Raw genomic sequence first — 21799 nt, 5'->3', positions numbered from 1 at the left:
AGAGTCTAGAGCAAAAAGAGTTTTTGTCTTTGATTGTTTGGGAAAAAATAGGAGATTAAAGTAAAATGAGTTTGTCTTCAGATTTCTTTAGAGAAAAAACCCAAACTTTCAGCTTTCATTGGAGACACACAAAAAAAATCTCGTCAACAAGAGGATTCAGCTATTTTCCATTAGTCTTCGTGTGAACCTGCAAATTTATATAGCTAACATGTTGAATTATAAAATATTCCAAATATTTATGTCATAATTAATCTTATAAAGTATTAGGGAGGCTTTTTTATTTTTTTTAAAATCAACCGTATTGCGGTTGGGTTTTTAACGACCAATTAACCAGTTCAATAAATTTTGAACCATAACATCCTTAATCTCGGAAGTGAGGTCATTTTGGGAAAAACGCATTATGCCATCGCTAATGTCCATCCGCAGTTAGTTTGTGGACAAGTCTGTCTACCAAAGGTTACTTTCGATATTGGCATGTTTCGGACCATAACTTCATGGATTATGGCCCCTAATTACAGTACGAAAAATCATGTTTTTAGCTTGTGGTAGGGTGACCCATGCACTCTACAGAAATACAGTCCTCCGCTGATAGTTCGAGACTACCACTGAAGCGTGCACATTCGCCGTGTCAAGACCAACTTTCTGGCAGTATGATGCTATAAATAGCCATGGCACGTGCAATTCTCTACAAATCTATCAACTATTACAGCTGTAAAAAATTTATTGTTGACGATTTTGAATAGCAGTACAATTAAGCTTCTTGGTTATTACAGCAGATTAAGAAATTACGTTCGTTTCATTTTTTAAATCGCTTTATCATTAACTGTACCGTTAAGAGCGGCATCTTTTGGTTTAGTACAAATAATATCTCTGAAACACTCGGGTTAGACAGGAACATGATACTAGCAGTAGTTTCATTTTACTTTTACAAGCTTCTTAAAACAATTGTTGAGCTACCTAACATGCTTATTTCTAAATTCAATTTCTTGTTCTAGCTTTCTGTTATGTTTCGTAAAAAAGTAGTCTTGATTATCCCGACCTGTCAATCAGCCTTAGAATGGTCGATAGACTGGTTAAGCGAGAATAATTTCAAAACAAGGGAACGTAACCTATCTTTTACTCAAAAGTGTTTGGATGTTATGGACGACACTTGGAACCAGTTTTCAGTCTATTATTTATAGATGATTAATGGTCATAGCTTATTAAGTACAACATGATCGTTTATTTAGTGACTATAATTGTGTGAAACTGATTTGAGGCTTGGCATATATATATATATAAATATTGTGGCGTAATTGTCCAGATATTTGGAGATATTTATTTATGGTGGGTCACCCTACTTGTGGGCACTCTAGAGGTCACAATTTTCGTCTGGTTTTGATGAAACTTAATATTCATGTTTATGACCCAAAGATCTTGGTTCCTTTTGATATTCTCGTATATCGTGTTGTAACTTCTGGAATTATGGCCCATGATTGTAGGAAAAATCGCGTTTTTAGCTTGTGGTCCCTCTAGAGGTCACAATTATTATCTGATTTAAAAAAGCCTTCGAATATATCACCGTTACACCGTAATGTCGATTTAAAACTGCTGGACAAAATGGCCGCCCCTTGTAGGCAAATAGTGTAAATATATGGTATATCAAGGTTGTGGACCCTCTATAGGTCACAATTTTGATCTGAATTTGATGAAACTTGAAATACATGTTAATAACCCAAAGATCTTGGTTCCTTTCAATATTCGTGCATATCGGATCGTAACTTTCTGAATTATGGCCCTTGATTGTATGAAAAATCATATTTTTTAGCTTGTGGATTCTCTAGAGGTCACAATTTTTATCCGATTTTAAAAAACGTTTAAATATATCACCATTCCACCATAATGAGGGCCGATTTCGAATTGTGGGAAATTCGAAACGAAACTGCCCAAAAAATGGCCGCCTTTTGTATGCAAATTGTATAAAGTATGTAATACGAAGGTTGTGGAACATCGAGAGGTCACAATTTTTGATGAAACTTAAAATATAGTGCTCCTACGGTTAGGACTTTTTGTTATTCGAATGGCCGTAGCTATTAACCGGTTAGTAACCGTTAACCGTATGGTATCAATTTTAAACATAAAACAGAGCTTGTCAGGAGGTGCGAGTCATTACTCGTGCGCACGCTATACTCGCTAAAGTAAAAGGCATTACACGCGCAAACATTTCAGGAATTCTTTAATGAAAATTTAAACTATATAAGGCCGTAGTTATTTATTTACCTGGTTAACCTGTTTCATTTGAAACATTTTTTAATTCAATATATATCTACGATAATATACAAAACAATAGGCACTACTCTGTTTCCCTTCGTACGTGACAGATGGCGATAATATTACAATTACACAATGTTACTAAGAATAGAATAAAGTAAATTGGAAGACGTCTATTGATTGGACAATAAAGAATTAATTCCTCGCTTGCAAGTAGAATTTTTATGATTGGTTAATTTAACTAAAAACCAAAGTAGAATTCTTGTGAGAAATTACGAGATATGAAACGTGTTGAATGTCGTAGTAACGAATCTAGTATAATGTCATTTTCTATTCCTTATGATTATATTTTGAATGGTGGTTACGTTTTTAAGTAAATAATAAACAAGGTAGAATATAGTTAGAAATGCCGAGAAGTATTTAGATTGGATTAACCAGGTCCGTTGACTTTGCCGTATGACTACGACGAGTGCTATTAATAGTATCATTGTTTAGCAATCGACATCGTAGGACGACTGTTACATTCTAAGATTTTCAAACATCAAATACAAAATGACAACGGGCAAGTTTTGTTATAAAGAGGAATATAACCAGACACAACTCTATGTAATGGGGGACATCTCCGAATAACCGTACCTTTGAATTCGAACCGTTTAACCGTTCAGTTCTAACCGTTTACGGCTATCCGACTAGTCGTAGGAGCACTATTAAAATATATCTTTATATCCCAAAGATCTTGGTTCTTTTCGAGTTGATTATGGGCTTGGCATGTGAATAAAGTAACTAATGATTTATATAACGTTTGAGGCCAAACGAAAGATCTGCATTAGGCATATTTAGCTGTTACAAAATACATCTTTAATCTATAGAAGAATTGAATTATGTATTTAGTATATATTTTTATTCGTGTCGTCATGGGTTGTTGTTTTTTTTTCAGACATCAGTATCTTCAATTACCTGATATGTCATCCTATGATAGGATGTTGGTACATCGCATTGCTGCTTTTTTCGGACTGGATCATAATGTTGACCAGAGAGGCAAATCAGTTATAGTCAGTAAAACTAAGAAAACAAGAGTGTAAGTGTGTTCTATGTTAGTCACAAATTAAGTATTTGCATTTTTATACGTCCACATTCATAATGTGAACGTATTATGCCGTCGCCCCTGTCTGTGTGTGTGTGTGTGTGTATGTATGTATGTGTGTGTGTGTGTGTGTGTGTGTGTGTGTGTGTGTCTGTGGTTCGCCTACAGGGCGCAATTCTTCATGGATTTTCTTCAAACTTGGTATACTTATTCCTTATACCCCAAGGAAGATCCCTATTGTTTTTGGTGCATGCCCGACCCCCCGGGGCAGAGCCACGCCCATTTCTAGTATTTGTTTGTTTGTCGTCTACAGGCCACATTTCTTAACTAATAATCTTGAAACTTTGCATACACATTCTTTGTACCCTAAGGAACATCCCTATCGTTTGGGGTGCATGCCCAACCCCCAGGGGCAGAGCCACGCCCATTTTCTTTTCGTGTGTCTTTGTGTCGCCTACAGGGCGCAATTCTTACTGGATTTTCTTCAAACTTGGTATACTTATTCCTTATACCCCAAGGAAGATCCCTATTGTTTTTGGTGCATGCCCGACCCCCAGGGGCAGAGCCACGCCCATTTCTAGTATTTGTTTGTTTGTCGTCTACAGGCCACATTTCTTAACTTATAATCTTGCATACACATTCTTTGTACCCTAAGGAACATCCCTATCGTTTGGGGTGCATGCCCGACCCCCAGGGGCAGAGCCAGGCCCATTTTCTTTTCTTTTTATGTCTGTGTGTCACCTACAGGCCACAATTCTTAATCAATCGTCTTGAAAAATTTTCATATGAATTGCTTTTCCCTAACGATGATCCCTATTGTCTTTGGTGCATGTCCGACCGCCAGGGGCAGAGCCACGCCCATCCCTTATATTTATTTATTTGTTTGTCATCTACAGATCGCATTTCTTATCGTATCACCTTGAAACTTAGCATACATATTCCTTCTATCCTAAGGAACATCCCTATTATTTGTGGTGAATACCCAACCCCCAGGGGCAGAGCTACGCCCATTTTTGTCCCCCGCCTTTCGAAGAAAGCAGGGGACTATTAAAATGGGTTCGTCCGTCTGTCTGTCTGTCCGTCTGTCTGTCCGTCACACTTTTTGGGACACAATAACTCTCTTCCTAATTGAGCTAGAATGTTCAAACTTGGTGTATGTGTTTATTAGGTCAATGCCTTGATGGAGTTCGAAGATGAGCATTTTCCGCTTAGGGTAAGCAGAGATAAGCAATGATAAGCAATTTGATTGGTTGATGCTTTGGGACACGATAACTCTCTTCCTAATTGGGCTAGAATGTTCAAACTTGGTGTATGTGTTGATTAGGTCAATGCCTTGATGGAGTTCGAAGATGAGCATTTTCCGCTTAGGGTAAGCAGAGATAAGCAATTTGATTGGTTGATGCTTTGGGACACGATAACTTTTAATTGAGCTAGAATGTTCAAACTTGGTGTATGTGTTTATTAGGTCAATGCCTTGATGGAGTTCGAAGATGAGCATTTTCAGCTTAGGGTAAGCAGAGATAAGCAATTTGATTGGTTGATACTTTGGGGCACGATAACTCTCTTCCTAATTGAGCTAGAATGTTCAATCTTGGTGTATGTGTTGATTAGGTCAATGCCTTGATGGAGTTCGAAGATGAGCATTTTCCGCTTAGGGTAAGCAGAGATAAGCAATTTGATTGGTTGATGCTTTGGGACACGATAACTTTAGTTCTAATTAAGTGAGATTGATGAAACTTGGTGTATAGTTTCATTACAGTAATACCTTGACTAAGTTTGATAATGAGCATTTTCTGCTCAGGGTAAGCAGAGCGATACGCAATTTGATTGGTCGAGACTTTGGAAAACAATAACTCTCCTACTTTGATTGTTAGACTATAAGTAAAGATATACTGTTTGATTGTTCAATACTTTGTAAAAGATAATTTGTGATAAATTTATATGTGTCCTCTAATTATTTTCCTATTTCGGCGGGGGACATCAGCCTCACTGTTGGCTTGTCTTTTTTTATGTCTGTGTGTCACTTGCAGACCGCATTTCTTAATCGATCATCTTGAAAACTTTTTTATACTTATTCCTTATAGCCTAAGGCTACTTTTTTATACTTATTCCTTAATCCTAAGGCTGACCTCTATTATTATTTTTGGTGCATGCTCAACCCCTTGGGACAGAGCCACGCCTAATGTTTGTGTGACTTGTGTTTTGCCTACAGGCCGCAATTCTTAACAGATCCTTTTGAAACTTTGCATACCTATTCGAAACGTCATGCTTTTAGAATAAAGACATTGATTGTTTTAAAATAAAAATGGTGTTCTGTTAATGTGAACGAAATGTTAAACTGATAGCAGTCCTACAACCCAGTTTTATATCACAGACCCTCAATGCAAACTGGACCATATCAAACAAAACAGGAATGTGGACGTATATTGCTGCGTTAGCGATGCTCTTGTTAACATGGAGATGCTGTGGCTCACTAACCTGGAGGTCGTGTGTTCGATCCCTTTGTTGACCGAGGAAATTCATTGGGATTTTTTTTAGCGTGGTTCCCCTTATCAGTGGTGCAGGACAAAGGGCCAGGCAAGGGACAATGGATAGTCATTCATTAGATCATGGGTACTCATTGGCAGTTGGTATTTCCCCAATAGCAAACCGTATGGCATATGTCTATCTTCATAAGCACAATGGAGGGATCACGTGGCTAAGTGGGTAAGACACTGGCTCGCTAGCCTGGAGGTCGGGTGTTTGATCCCTGCATTGGCCAAGAAAGTTCATCCAGATTTTCCAGCGTGGTTTCCCCTTGTCAGTGATGCAGGACAGAGGGCCTGACAAAGACAGCTGTTTAGTCGTTAGGATGGGACGAAAAAACGAGGTCCCGTGTACACATTGGCGTGCACGTAAAAGATCCCTTGGCAGTTGGAATTCGATATAAGAGTAGGCGATAGTGCCGCTGCCCGGGCAAAATTTCCCTCATAGCACACTGTATGGTGTATGCCCGTCTTCATTAGCCCAGTATAGGAGCAGAACAGTAGGACGTTAAACCCCATTTCATTTCATTAGCACAATGGGAACAGAACAGTAGGACGTTAACATCCATTGTGATGGTGTGCACAGTGAAAGAATAGCCAAATCCACTCTTCTTCTTCAAGCATCAGTTTATTCAATCTATTGACAATTTATTAGTTATTTTATAGCATATACTTATTAAATTATTAGGCTAGTCAATTAGCATCCCAGCTTCAAAGTTCCCCAAGATTTTGTAGCCTGGTTTCTCGTCATTGGCAAAGTGTCTACTGTCAACTGCTTCATTGGTTTCGCCTAATGTGTGATGAAAGCCATGTTGTCTTGAACTGTTGTCAAAAAGTACAAGTAAATACATGTACATCAAATTTTTCAAGAGAACTTTTTTATTAATTGCGATATTTAATTGTACAACGAATTTTATTTAACGGGAGTTGATTTCAAACACACAGGTAAGTTTATGGTAGACAAAGTTAAATAGTTTGTCCATAATCGATGAAATCTGTTTAAAATTTAGGACACTTCAGAAATTTGTCATTTTGAGGGGTAAAAAAAATTGGTCCTCAGTATACATTGGCAGCACATCAAATTTTTTTTAATATGATTAGACCTAATAAAGCACACTGGTTTTACTTTTGATTGCATTCTTTTATTGCAGGCCTGATTTAGTATTTGAAGATTATGTATTGAAAGGGGGGGAATTGCAACCTAAAAGACAGATTTTACCAAGAAAAGTTCCAAGTATGGATGAAACACACGTATGTTGAATTCTATTCAAATATTTTATCAGAAACTATGGTTTTTCATCAAAGAACCTGATAAAATTCTTATCCTTGTGGTCTAAGGGGAGATAATAGGTAATCAAAGAGTTACCCCTCTTGATTATCTTTACAACATATTTTAGATACAATCTTTGTTGCTTTCTGGATAGTTCGATCAAGTTTAGACTAACACTTTGATCATATGTGGCTAATTAACCCAGAAAGTGTGTTGATGCTGTCTGATTATTTTAGAAAAATCAAATGGATTCAAATTTCAACCAATTACGTTTGGACAATAGAAATCTAGTACAACCATAATGATCAGGGCCCTGTTTCTCGAAATCTTAACTAAAGATACAATCCACATTTTAGTAGATACTTCAATTTTGATTGGTTAAGCACTAAAACCAATCTAATATTATCCAATCAAATTACTAAAATTTGGATTTTTATCTTAGTTAAAATTTCGTGAAACAGGGTCCAGGCTTATAGAGAAGCTGAATGGTTAAATGAATACTAGTATAGTGATGTATCTTTGATTAACGCTGTGTAAAATTCTTTAAATGGCAGTTAGTAATTGGAACATAATCAAATAAAACTCTATTTTGTTGAAACGTTGGCGTGAAATACACCATAGTAATTGTTATCCATAAATAGTGTTTTATTTGATGGTGCAATGTATGTCTTGTCAGTCTGAAGTCAGTACAAGTGACTTATTGTATGATAAAAGGGGAGTTGGGTGGCCGATTTGTTTAACATGTGGGCTTTAGATCTCAAGGTCAATCATTGAGTGAAGTGGCATGGTTTTTATTTCCCTTTCATAGTGTTGCCTCACCAACTTTGTGAGTTTTCTCCGGATTCACCGGTTTCCTCCCACTTCGAAAGACACACTGAAACGAATTATTGATAAAACTTGAAGCGTATGTTAGTCAAGAATTAACCTAGTTTGTGTTGAGTGAATGTTTTAACCCCATCTCTCTCTCTCTGGTACTGTATAATAAAATAGCAACCTATGTTTATTTTAGAGTGCAGGATTACAAAAACCTCATATAGGAAATAACAGGGCTAAATCATTAGAAGAAAGACAAAAAAGTTATGATGAGCATAAAGCTAGAATTTTTAATGGAGAGGTATGTACTTATAAGGACAAATGCTAGACCCATCAACCCCTCACAGATTCTATGCAGTAAGGTAGTTTTAAAAAATGCAGTAGAAACCATGATTTGGCTTTTCCAAAAGCGTGTAAATTTACAGTTCCAAGGGTAATTAATTTAGAAATATATACATTGATCGAACAACACGTAGGCCCAACAACACAAAAATTGTATTAAAGTTTTAGATTTGAAAGGGTAATAGATATAAAATAAACATAAGAAATGGTAACCATATAAAATTTATGGAATTAATCAAATGACTAGGACTATAATTACTAAGCATGTTTTTTGTCAATATTGTTCTATAGAAGATAATTGGTGGGCTTTATTTTTATTGTATTTTTATGTTAGTAAGAAAACCAGAAGAAACCGTTAAAACCGTAAAAATAAAATTGTTTTGCTTAATGACTAATCAGCATTGGTCAATATAATGGATGTTGATAACCGAAACTCGCAATCGAGGCTAGGCAGAAAATTCAATCTCTAAAATCTTGGTTCAGAGTGGATCAATTTGACTGAAATTTTAAGCAAATTCCCTTTACATTATCTGGTTTTTAACTATTATAGTGAGAACTGCCAGCTCTTTATCTAATCTCCCATAATGTATCTTTAAGGAGGCTTTGCAAAATGTCATACTGCACACAGCGATGCATCTACTCCATACCTCAAGAATACATCACTGTGCTAAATGCTGTCCATTTAAAACGCTCACGTGATCATTTTGGGGCGGGACTTATCGACTTTACAGCCAATGACATATATTTATTACCGAAGCACGTTGATTATGTAAACTCATGTCAAATTACCGAAATGACGACTTCTGCTATTCCAGTAAAAGCGATATATAATATGTGCCAATGGGTGATATTACAATACAGTCTTTATCATTGTAAACTGCCTTTAGAGTTTCAATCTGTTTATCTTTCAAAACAAGGTTAGATACTCCTAAATTTGTCTTCGCAAACAAAGCCGCTTCTGTGAACATATCTTTCATGGATGCCACCATATTGAATAATTAGTGGACTATTACGTGCTTTCGCGCTAATCCGTTTGCCATCTTCCATACACACAACGGCTAAGTAAACATATTAAATTTCATCCAATATGAAAATAGAAGAGAAAGAAATACTTCTAAAAATTTCTAAAGGCATACTCAGTGTTTTTGACTAAAATCGTTGATGTAGAAATTTAAAATGTCGGTTAATTAGGTTAGGGCCTATTCTCAGGCAGAGCTAACTGTAGAGAGGCAGCCTAAGTTTGGGATGGCAAAATGTTTGAAGTGTCATATTCAAATGACTGCAGCCTCATCTTGTTGTTAAAAATCCAAACTCTGAGTTCTTAGGAGTAAGGCATTATAAGTGTTTGTTAAAATCATTGAAAACCTGTAAAGAATTTGTAATAAGCATGGCTAGGTAGATTGTTGTTCTTACAATCTCACCTGGACATCCTGATATAACTATAGTAAAAAACACATCAAATAAAACATTCCTTGAGAACACTAATGCCTTGATAACACTATTGTCTGTTTAAAACTTAACTATTGAGTTTTCCCCTGCTGACAAAACTGAATGTGTGGACAGAGTGAGGTCATTTGGTTACCTATAGATCGTGAAAATTTATTTGGTTAAGCTGTTACTATGTAAATTATGACCGAAGAATGCATTTCCCAAATTAATTGTTAATATAGCCTGATGATCTATTTCAGTCTGGTCAAGATGAAGCAGGACCTCTTAGGTAAGCAAAACTGACATTTGTATCTTCTTTTTAGGCCAGATTAATTAATCATTGGTAAGTTAGGACAGATTAATTAATCATTGCTAAGATAGGCCATGTTAATTAATCATTTCTAAGATAAACCATGTTAATTAATTATTGCTAAGTTAGGCTGTATTGATTAATCATTGCTACATGTTAATTAATTATTGCTAAGTTCGGCCATTTTAATTAATCATTTTTAAGTTCGGCCATGTTAATTAATCATTGCTAAGTTAGGCGTGTTAATTAATCATTGCTAAATTAGGCCATGTTCATTAATTATTGTTACATGTTAATTAATCATTGCTAAGTTAGGTTACGTTAATTAATCATTGCTAAGTTAGGTTACGTTAATTAATCATTGCTAAGTTAGGCCATGGTCATTAATCATTGCTAAGTTAGGCCATGGTCATTAATCATTGCTAAGTTAGGCCAGGTTAATTAATCATTGCTAAGTTAGGTCATGATCATTAATCATTGCTAAATTAGTCCATCCAGGTTAATTAATTATTGCTAAGATAGGTCATGTTAATTAATCATTGCTAAGTAAGGTCATCATTTTTTAATGACCAGATCTAGTAAATGTAGTTTGTTGAGCAGTAAAGATGATCTAACAGTTCGCCATTGGAGTAGTACAGATTCTAGTGGTTATGGTACAGATAACTCAAATATTGTTCGAGGACGTTTATTACCTAAAGCTAATAGTTATGGTGGAATATCGTCGCCACATAAATTACCCAACAGAACAACCAGTTACAGTTTTTCAAAAGCAGGTAAATATACTTTGGGGGACTAATAGCCACAGCTGAAAAATTGTGTAACAGAATATCACTTAAAATAAAAATGTTACATACAACTGTTAATTTCTTTAGTAAGAATGTGCCATTCGCAGATAAGCAGTCCAGCGGTAGATGCCAAGTTTTGATTGACCTGATTTTGAATCGTTGATGCGAAATTATATTCTGTTTATATTATAGTTTGCTCAATTGAATTCTAAATAATAAATTTGAGTGCATTTTCATATGGATTAAGCCATGAAAATTTACATATTGCTCAAAAAAAAAAGAAAAAGAAAATGGCAATCAATAACTTTAATTTCTTATTTCTTGATAATGATTTTAATGTATCTTGCTAAATTTGTTTTGTATTTCATAAATTGTGAAAGAATTGATATAGATTTAGAAATATTTTTATTATTGTGTTACAGATTCATTTGGTAGTTCACATTCGGGAAGTTTTGATACATGTCTAACGCGACCACCAAATGCAGTGGCGACACCACCTAGTTATTATGGTGATACTACGTCACGTAGTAGTTCGGCCGGTCCGATACAATCTCCATTACAACAAGGTTAGTTATTCACTTAATAATGATCGGGTAAAGTTGTGTGGAATGAAATGAGAAGTTATTGTCCGTTGCAAATAAACAACTGTGATGGAATCCTGTAAAGGCCCAATACTCCAGATTAGAATACAGATGTGGCATCATCCTTTAATGTTGGCATACCATTATTTCAAATAATGGTGCAGGCAACGTGCTAATTGTATATTATTTTAACCAGATGAAATATTGGACTCGTTTGACCATTTCATTGAGATCCAAGTGTGGGATAGTGTGTCTTGTATTTTAATTTGTTTAATGATGTTCTTGTGCTGTATGTCAACCATTAAACCACACATAAATGTCTAATGTAGTCATCCAGACTATTCCCAATGAAATGTTGTTTTAACATAAAAACGTGTCCATAAGTTTATGAAATCGTTGTTTGTTTGTAACTGCCTGTCAGTACCTGAACTTATTTCTATCCAAAAACAATGTATCTAAACAATCGTCTAAATTATTATATATATATATATATATATAACACGTTTTACTTTCCACAATTTTATTAAATTTATAAAAGGAAAATTCTTTTTTACCCTTATGCCACAATTTGTTAGTATAAACCATTTTAGAAAGGCTAATTATGCCCAAGATGTATGGCTGATATCTATATAAAATTGTTTTTTTGTTTTGTTTTTTTTAGTGATGCCTGGTCAAAATCATCCACTGCCATTGATTGTAGCACCAGATTTTAGTTCTATACCACCTGGTAGCCTCATGATTAATCAACAAACAAGTAAGTTAAATATTATAGAATTATTTTCTTTTATTGGCATTTAGTAATTGAACATATTAACACAAGGTACAATTTTATGGATACACAATTACTGAGTTTAAACCAGTAATTGTGTATCCATAAAATTGTACCTTGTGTTATTATAGAATTAGTTGATTTTAAAAAGTATATTAGAATACAGTAATTGTTGATTCATAGAACTTTTGTGTTTATTTTATATCAGTAACCTTTAGATTATATTCTTATGGATCTTGCAAGCTAACCTGGGAGTCCCTGATGAATCCAGGTGTTGGTGAGAAACTTCCTCGAATGGTTTCCTCTTGTTTGTAATGCAGTGCCGAGTGTCTTGCAAGGAAAGGAAATGAAATGGGGTTTAACGTCCTACTGTTCTGCTACAATGGGCTAATGAAGATGTGCATACACCATACAGTGTGCTATGAGGGAAATATGGCCTACTCTTATATGAAATTCCAACTCCAGTGTGTACATGGGACCTTGGTTTTTTATCCCATCCAAACGACTTAGACAGCTGTCCTTGTCAGGCCTTCCATCCAAACGATTGACAAGGGGAAACTGCGGCGGAAAATTTTAAACTTTTTCGCCCAACATTCAATCTAGCAAGCCAGCGACTTAACCACAATGGCTCCTGTCTTGCAAGAATCAATGTCTAGTCGTTCAATGGTACAAAAAAAAAAAATAAGGTCCTGTTTGTGTACCGATAAAAGAACCCTCAGGAACCTTTCAGTTGTTATATTTTTATTGTCTTCCAATATGTTTAAATGAATATATTGCATGTTTATTATTTAAGTGACACCATACAAAAATCCAGATGGTTCATATTATCACTATGATCCCAATCAACCTCCACCGCCTTGGTTGAGTGGTGTTACTGGACAACCAAACTCTGGTATGAACTATACATCAACAATCAAACAACAATCAGTAGTAAGTTTGTTTTATATTTTTACCCCCGAGACTAAAGACATTTGTGCCTTTACAGTTTAGCAGAAATGTTTAGACAAGTATTTGGGACTAGAATACATGCGTCGAGTGCATGAGAAAATATCTCGGCCAACCATAACAGCTGAAACATAATGTTTGTGTTTAAGTACGTCACAATTCTACTCACATCACCTCCGTGTTTGGGACTGACAGGACATCACACGATTGCAATTTCATCAGTTCGGAACGTTCCTGGCGGACAATCAAGCATCTCCATTATCTTCATTAATACCATTGAATTGAACCATTTTTGGACTAATATTTCTTTTAGAAATGCAGGGCTGGGTTGCCGAACCTTGTGAGTTTGCTCCGGGTTCTCAGGTTTCCTCCCACTGCAAGTGAATTATTGAAATAAAAATTGAACCATGTTAGTCCCAAAATGACCTAGTTTGGTCAGACGTTAATCCCCCATGTTTCTCTTTCTTTCAGAGATTTAACTTTCAAATCACTGCATTGTAGTTTACATAAAATTCATACCCTCTCAAATGACAATCAGCGGCTTTGAAGAATTGTTAAGCAGAATCATAACCTTAATAGAAGGATACCCAGCTTCGGCCCAAATTGCATCGGGTGGTTATCTGTCGCCACCAGGCCTATGTTACTCCGCGCTACCCCATTACAACAAATTTCAGCCTCCGGAGAGCCCGAGTGTAGCCGCCAACCCTAAACAGACAACCCAACGAACGACAGTCACTAATATTAGTATAGATTCTGAATTTTGTTGATTTGAAACTATAAATGTATTCTTAAGGTCTATTTGGTTATTTTGAAACTATAAGTTGAATGTATTCTTATAGTATACTATGTTATTTTGAAGGAAAGTGTGGGGGAAATATGCCATAAATTACAGCCTATGGCATTGACACCCCAGACACCAGATAATATAGAGGTACACACTTTAGGAACAGCCCCTTCATCTCACCCCCATACCTTCATGATGAGTGGACATCAAGCTTATCCTCCACAACAGCAACCAAGTAATCAATATGTACAAGTAAGCTTAAAATTTACATGTCTTATTTCTCTATTGTAAAACTTTTATTTATAGAAAATTATCCTGTTAAGTAATATTTAAAAATCGTGGATCAGTAGAACATCATGTTTTTTTATCATAATATATTCCTGATTTGTTACAAATCCTCTAATAGCACCTTAGAGGTTTTAATTATGATCTAATCATTTAGAATTTTATAATTTATTTATTGTGTAACTGTTTGAATCACTTAGCTACTGGGTGTATTGTATGTTTTGTTGCCTGGCAACCCATGTTTTAACCTTTTTCCGGCTAGTTCAAATCTAATGTACATCCCCGAAGGGACATATTATCAGTCAAGTGCTTGGAAATGGAATGGGTATTCAGTATTGATGAGGAGTCCCATGTGTTACCTGTCTATATAAATAAAGTCAAAGATGTCTGTCTGTATGTTCGCCCATCACGCTTCGTTTCTGCGATGCACCCCACACATATGTGATATCAAATTAACCAGGATGGCCCTGTGAAGGTTTTAGGCAATGATTCGATTCAATTTTGGCCCCAGGCAAAGCTGGGTATCCCACCTAGTATATTATATTCCTGAACTTTTACATAGACTAGGTAAAGGTAAGAATTGCCAAATACATTGTTTTACGAGACTTTCATCCTATTTATTTCTTTTCAGAATCCATATTATCCATCTCAAGGTGTGGCTGGCCAACCTGTGAGATATGTTTATCCTATGACATATGCGAGTCCAAACCAAGGTGAATGTCATAATCACGCGAATAGTACACAAATAGTGGGACAATATTCACAGCAGTTTGTGTCAGGTTATCCTAATTATCAAAATGTTGTGCATCAGGGAACTCCGCAGGCGAGCGAGATGCCACCTGTGTCGTATCAACCAGCTCCTATGTACCCAGTGTCGCATACGGATAATATGTCTTCATATTCTATACAGTACGCTCCACATAGTCAACAAAATTTTGGACAACAATCCCACTCACCTGTGTATTATAGTGTTTCACAGACTGCTAGCCCACAAATGGCGTTTACAATTACTGGACAGAACTCTTTAAGAGCTGCCACTCCCCCTAGTCAACCCAGTGCTAATATACCGAACCCGAACATAGCAATAAATGTGGGACAACCTTTAGGCTACGCGCAGCAAGGATCAACATCGGGAGGTCAACAGTTCACATCTTATCAACCTTATCCACACCAGTTCCCAAATCAACCACGCCCCATTAATCAAGTTATACAGTTACCAGGACTTCAATCACAAACACCTCCACAAGGTGTGTCCGTTATAAGACCTAGCATGCCCATTAATATGCAACCTGGAGGTATGGTACCAAATAATGTCGGACAGACATTGGCGGCCAAAGGCTATCAAATGACCAGCTGTGTGCATAAAAGTGGATATATGGGTGATGGTGGTAAAGATGGTGGTGTTACATTAATACCAACAGGTGGAGGTGTACCAGCTACATCTCCTATAACACCTACAGTTATACAGCATTTACAATGTACAGGTGAGTTATTGTTATACACCATTTACAATGTACAGGTGAGTTATTGTTATACACCATTTACAATGTACAGGTGAGTTGTAATATGATATCGACATACAGTTATACACCATTTACAATGTAGGCCAACAGGTGAGTTCAAATATAAGCTACAGTTATACACCATATACATTGTAGGCCTACAGGTGAGTTATATCAACTAGTGGTGGATCCAGTTTTGCACAGGTAGAGATTATTCCAGGGTGCCTTGATGTTTCGTTCACACATAACCTCCAGGTTCCCCAATCATACTTACCTGCACGCAATCTTTCTTCATGGCATATTGTGTCAATTATTGATGTCTGGCCATATCCCTGTGGTATATTTATAATAAAGGGAGATAAATCTGTTATACTGGTAACCTTTGTTTAGCTGTAGCGTTTGTTGACAGTGTGTTACAATGTATCTTCATATAAACCATAGTTGATTTTAAACCCCATTCTTCTTATAACTTGTCTGCCATTAGTCTAGATATGGTGTTGTTTATCAGTGGGGGGTGACTGGCATGGTTTTGACTTCCCACTTGCATGTGACGAGTAAAGTCTTCTGTTTAGTCCCAAAATGACCTAGTTTGTGTCTCTATCAATATTTACACATCAATAATGTACATTTACATGCATGATGTAGATGAAATAAGGAGTTGGATGTTGACAATTAAACCAGGTATTGTTTGATATTTTCAGGTGATTATCGTATGGTTGCTCCTGCCGGTGTCCGCCCGCAATTACAACCTTTACAGTTTACTAGTAAACCTCAACAGACACAATCTCAAGTGCCAAAAACTAGGTAAGATATGTATAGTAAATAGTGTCTAAGTAGGTTGTAGCGCTGCCGTTGAGGCAAAATTTCCCTCAAAACACACTGTATCGCATAAGCCTGTCATTAGATCCCTCTCAAAACTTTGTAATCGTGAGAAGATACTCCAAGCCATAGAAATCTATTTTTAGAAGCCACGTTTGTCATCTAACTTGATTAAGGGAGGGCCCATTTTTCAGAATGTATTTGTCATTACTTATTGTCAATTTACCATACATTGTGACGCCTAAATTATTTTCTGCCAACTTCTTTATCCACCGTTTAATTGCAGAGTCTGTTATACGTTTACACCCCTCAATGTTTCCAACACTGCCTAACTGTTCGTTCAAGAAATAACCGCTCCGTAAGTAAATCTGGCAATAATAAGCTGTCAGGTTTCGCAAGAATGTAATTTTAATGGCATAGTACATTCTTATCAGGACATTAATCAATGAAATACCTTTATCAAGGGGATTTTAGCAATGGTTAAGTAATTAATAATATGGTTTGTATTTGTAGACCGGTTGTTCCTAGTGTATCTATACGCGCTCCTAGACCTCGAAAACCAGTTAGATCTACTAGTAAAGAGGCTACAACGCCTTCTAGTGGTGCCAGTCCATCTGCAGACAATGCTTCAAACCAGAATGCATGTAAGTGTCTCTTACAAGATGAATTGTGATTGTGTCATATATTAATACTTCAAGCGATGTTAGTACAACTGTATCAATATATACTCTTCAAAAAAAAGTAGGGGATATTCAGAAACAATACAAAACTGCAGAAATGCACTGATGTAACCAGTGTATGTTAATAACAGGCCAATTGCCTACACATGAACATAAACAGTTCATATGGGTGGCTTATCTGACGGCCCCATTTCACTCGCAAAAAAGATACACTGTCAAAAGTGAAAATGGACGCTTTTGATTTTTGTCTCAATAATGGGTAATTGCTCCACCATTCCTCAGACATTTAGCAATTCGTTGTGGCATGCTCCTAATCAACCGTCCAATCAGGATTTGGGGCCATCTGACCCACTCCTCGTGCAGTGCCACGGCCAATTCTTGCAGTATTGTCCGTCGACGAACACGTCTCCCGATCAAATTAAACGTAACACACTAAAGCAAAGTTACACTAAACAGTAAATCTTATGCAAGAACCGATAGGAAAGCAAACATGGATAGGATAAACCAGCATGTGGCAGTTTTCATCAACCCTTCCTTGAAGTGTCAAATTTGACAATGCTCCTCTCCCACGTATATGGCGCTATTGCGTGTCGCATGTGCAGCTCAGTGGTTCTGTTGGGGCGATAAGTTCATCTGTGAACATACTCTCAAAGCATGTCAAGTGTCCATGACTATTTATCATATCACAACCTGCATAGGTATTTGCATTTCAATATCCCCTACTTTTTTTTTTAACTTAAATACAGATACACTATCCTGTTAGTGCATTTCAATGAAATCGTCACATGAGTCCTATATTTCATCTAGTGTAAATAATTTACAATTGGCTTGTTGCCCATACCAATAGATGATGACGTCTCATCTGTATTTTTAGTTTAGATAAGATTTCAGAATTGTTGCTATTTACATTCATGACATGGCAATCAGTGATATAAATATCACATCACTGATGTCTGAATTCTCTTTAAAGAGGGGGGTTGGATGGCTGAATGGTTAGCGAGCGCTCGGTGTATCATAAAGTCTGTCATTGAGTCGACTGGCGTGGTTTCGAATCCCCGGTTGTACGTGACAAGGAGTAGGGTCGCCTGTCCAACCTTGTGGGTTTTCTCTGGGTCCTCCGGTTTCCTCCCACAGCTAAAGACCCCTACGCGCAAGCGAATGATTGAAATAAAATTAAACCATATGTTAGTCCCGAAATGACCTAGTTTGTGTCGTTGACGTTAAACCCCATTTCTCTCTCTCTCTCTCTTTAAATATTTTTATAGGAAAAGGTTTTATTCTTGATAATTTAAACTGTAGCATATGTATTGATTAATCTACAGTAAGTAAACACTCTAAACGGGTCTAAAATAAATCAATTGTCTTCAATGAATTATAAACTCATAAAGTATTGATCAGTTCTTTAATAGTCCATTACCAACTTCCATTTTGAAATCTAGGTGTTTTTTTGTCTCCATTTGAGGAATTGGTTTTCCATTTCGTTTAAATCAGTTGCTAACACAAAAACTGGTGTGTTGGGTGTGTCATCAATTTATTCACCAGTCGTTTTAAGTTGCAAGTTTATTTTCGTTCTTCCAATGTGCGTATGATCTTAAACTCAATACATTTATTTTAACCATTATTAATAATCATGTAAGTCATGGTGGGGATCACGGTGGCTAAGCGGGTAAGATGCTGGCTCGCTAGCCTAGAGGTCGGGTGTTCGATCCCTGCATTGGCCAAGAAAGTTCATTCAGATTTTCTGTGGGGTTGGATGGCTGAATGGTTAGCACGTGCGTGCTGTATCATAAAGTCTGTCATTGAGTCGACTGGCGTGGTTTCGAATCCCCGGTTGTACGTGACGAGGAGTAGGGTCGCCTGTCCAACTTCAAGGGTTTTCTCCGGGTCCTCCGGTTTCCTCCCACTGCCAAAGACGATTAGCGCAAGCGAATTATGAAAATAAAATTAAACCATGTGTTAGTCCCGAATTGCCTAGTTTGTGTCGAGTGGACGTTAAACCCCATTTCTCTCTCTCTCATTCATATTTTCTGGTGTGGTTCCCTCTTGTCAGTGAAGCAGGACAGAGGGCCTGACAAAGACAGTTGTCTAGTCGTTTGGATGGAACGAAAAACCGAGGTCCCGTGTACACATTTGCGTGCACGTAAAAGATCCCAAGAAAAGGCCATAGTGCCGCTGCCCGGGCAAAATTTCCCTCGTAGTACACTGTATGGCATATGCTCGTCATCATTAGCCCAGTTCGGAGCAGAACAGTAGGACGTAAATCCCATCCCGTTTCATTTTCATTTCATTTGTAAGTCATGTATTCTTTTTCTTTTCAGAATTCGAGGAAACATATCAACCTTAGATAGATCTGAGTTTAGGAAAAAAAAAGAATAGTCATCAACGATAGTGCCAGGGTGCCTAGCTACACTTGAAAATAAAAAAAAACATTTGAAAAAAAAAAAAGATATATGGACCCTTCCACACCATATATAAATATATATATATAGTTCCACAGATCCTCCTTCTTATGAATTTTACCCAAGTTGAAAACCAAAATTTAACGACACCTCAAATTGTATAAAAGAGTAACAAAAGGTGGACAGATATAAAGATTTGTGGACTATAAAGATATTTTTATAGGAAATTTTTTAGAGATTTTATTTATGACAACATCAAAAAATTTTCGAAGAATTCAGAGAGAAAAAGCTATATTACTTGTGCACTTTTTATATGATGCAACTTTATCTATCTTCGTCTGCGCGGAGTTAGTTCCTCCTGTTTTTTACTCTTAACCTTCTTCCAGCTTTTTTCTTTACCCTGTTTCTATGTGACGTTGTTCTTTTTTACCTAATGAAGTTGAATTTTCAAAACTGACAGTTATTCGCAAAAAAAAGGAATTGGTGCAGATATTATATAGGTGTGTTAAACAGTGTTTTATTGTGTAATTACAATTGTAACTTCTTGCTGGGGATAAACTAAAATATTCTTCAGCAAAGTTTTTTTCTTTTTGTCATTGTTATATTGTTGTTAATGTATTCATCCCCTTAATTCATTGTCCATTTGTTGGAAAAAATAGATTTTACCTGCTAATAAAATATCTCCAAGACATTTTTCTAATTTAAATTGGAATCTATTATCGTCTCTTGAAATCTTGTCTACATGGAACCTTGAGGGTCAGGTACTCGGGTTGTTCGAATTATGACAAACATGTATTTATACTCGAGGTGATTTATAACGACATGTGTTTACGAATGCAATGACCTTATAAATGCTTTTTGAAGCATTGATGACTTAACTCTAGCCCATTGACAATATTTATGGACATGATTCATAACCACAGTATTTACAAATAAAGATTACTAATACCTCATAAATACTGTATTTATGACTTAAGATTGCAAAGTGTTCAAATAAAAAGTTGCCCAAACCCTGAATAACCTCCTCCGATATGTATATAAAATTTATGGAAAAGAGCTGTGACAAAGTGTAAGATAGCAGCTAAAAGTGCAGACAACAGTAAATCAGCTAGTCCCATCGTCAGATGTCAAGGTACATATACCATTAAAATTTTGTATCCATTAAAAACTACAGTCTCTATTGTGTTTATAAGGTTTTTAGAAACTGTGAAACAAAGTTAAACAATGCTGAAAATATATCAATTGAGTCCATCCTCTCATAACCCTCATGCTTTCCACCAAATTCAAAAACATTGGTTAAAAACTACAGCCTTAATCGGATTCACAAGGTTTTTGAGGGAGCGGGGCTACGAAACGCCAAGTCACGGAATGCTGAAAATCGATAGGGCTTGTCCTCTCATAACTACAATACTTAACAAGAAATTTGAAAAGAACCCATTAAAAACTGTAGCCGCCATCGCATTCACAAGCCAATTGTTGACTGACGGACAGGGTGACAACATAATATGTTCACGCACTGTGATTAGGCTGAACTTTCAAACCACAAAGTAGTTACCGGGCAGTCTTTTTGATCCCATAGGCGTAAGGGGGTCGATTTCTGTTGGGTGGGTGGGGGCTCCTACACCTATGATTGATCCTGACACCTACGTCTGTTGAAAATCTGGAGACTCTAAGAAACAAATCTTTATTCACCCTCACGCCATGTCAATGGATAGATAAAGAACTGAAGAAGACGTCATTGTGTGCATGCAAACAAAAAAATGAGGGCATAAAGCAGAGTGATTAAACTCATTAGTCAATTTAAAAAAAATAAAGGTTTCTGAAAAATTGAAACAAATAATGATCGATGCCCAAAAAGTGTATTATAGCAGATACCCGAGACGTCATGTGTCTGGCTTAGACATAAACAAAAGATTGGACTGGCAGTCTACCATTGTATGGGATCATTATTCAGAAATGAAAAGGGTGCTCTTCATGTTTTAAGAAATAATATGATTTGCAATCTGATTGGCGTGGGACTTTATTATGGGCCCTTCATTTTGTCGACTAACAGGCAAAATATTTGTTTCCCCAATATATATATTAATTTTTTATCACTTTACTTGCCTGCCAGTGAAATCTGTTCCCACCCACTGTTCCTACGCCTATGCGAGGAACTGAAATAAAATTGATTAATTATAAATATCTCCTTTCTCGACATTGGCAATGTAGGTGTCATAATTCTTGAA

General features: G+C 36.5%; 1 protein-coding gene across 4 annotated transcripts in view; it reads left to right on the top strand.

Moving 5' to 3' along the window:
- Window positions 1–19691, top strand: part of LOC126820418 (cAMP-regulated phosphoprotein 21) — a 48209-nt gene extending 28518 nt beyond the window's left edge. The window contains exons 6-18 of one of the 4 annotated variants that reach the window (XM_050548349.2): window positions 3188–3328; window positions 7011–7110; window positions 8139–8243; window positions 9973–10001; window positions 10623–10795; window positions 11230–11373; window positions 12050–12142; window positions 12951–13087; window positions 13962–14138; window positions 14803–15655; window positions 16375–16477; window positions 17006–17136; window positions 19491–19691. In XM_050548349.2, the coding sequence (XP_050404306.1) occupies window positions 3188–3328; window positions 7011–7110; window positions 8139–8243; window positions 9973–10001; window positions 10623–10795; window positions 11230–11373; window positions 12050–12142; window positions 12951–13087; window positions 13962–14138; window positions 14803–15655; window positions 16375–16477; window positions 17006–17136; window positions 19491–19492 (2188 nt within the window). In that variant the 3' untranslated portion in view covers window positions 19493–19691. Of the gene's footprint in view, window positions 1–3187; window positions 3329–7010; window positions 7111–8138; window positions 8244–9972; window positions 10002–10595; window positions 10796–11229; window positions 11374–12048; window positions 12143–12950; window positions 13088–13961; window positions 14139–14802; window positions 15656–16374; window positions 16478–17005; window positions 17137–19490 lie in introns of all 4 variants that reach the window. The other 3 variants (XM_050548348.2, XM_056101087.1, XM_050548344.2) reach the window with 3 other exon arrangements.
- Window positions 19692–21799: the final 2108 nt, after the last annotated feature.

This window comes from Patella vulgata, chromosome 5, assembly GCF_932274485.2.
Source record: "Patella vulgata chromosome 5, xgPatVulg1.2, whole genome shotgun sequence".
NCBI lineage: Eukaryota > Metazoa > Mollusca > Gastropoda > Patellidae > Patella > Patella vulgata.
Note: the sequence above shows the minus strand (reverse complement) of the source record. Positions and strands in the feature narration are given on the sequence as shown.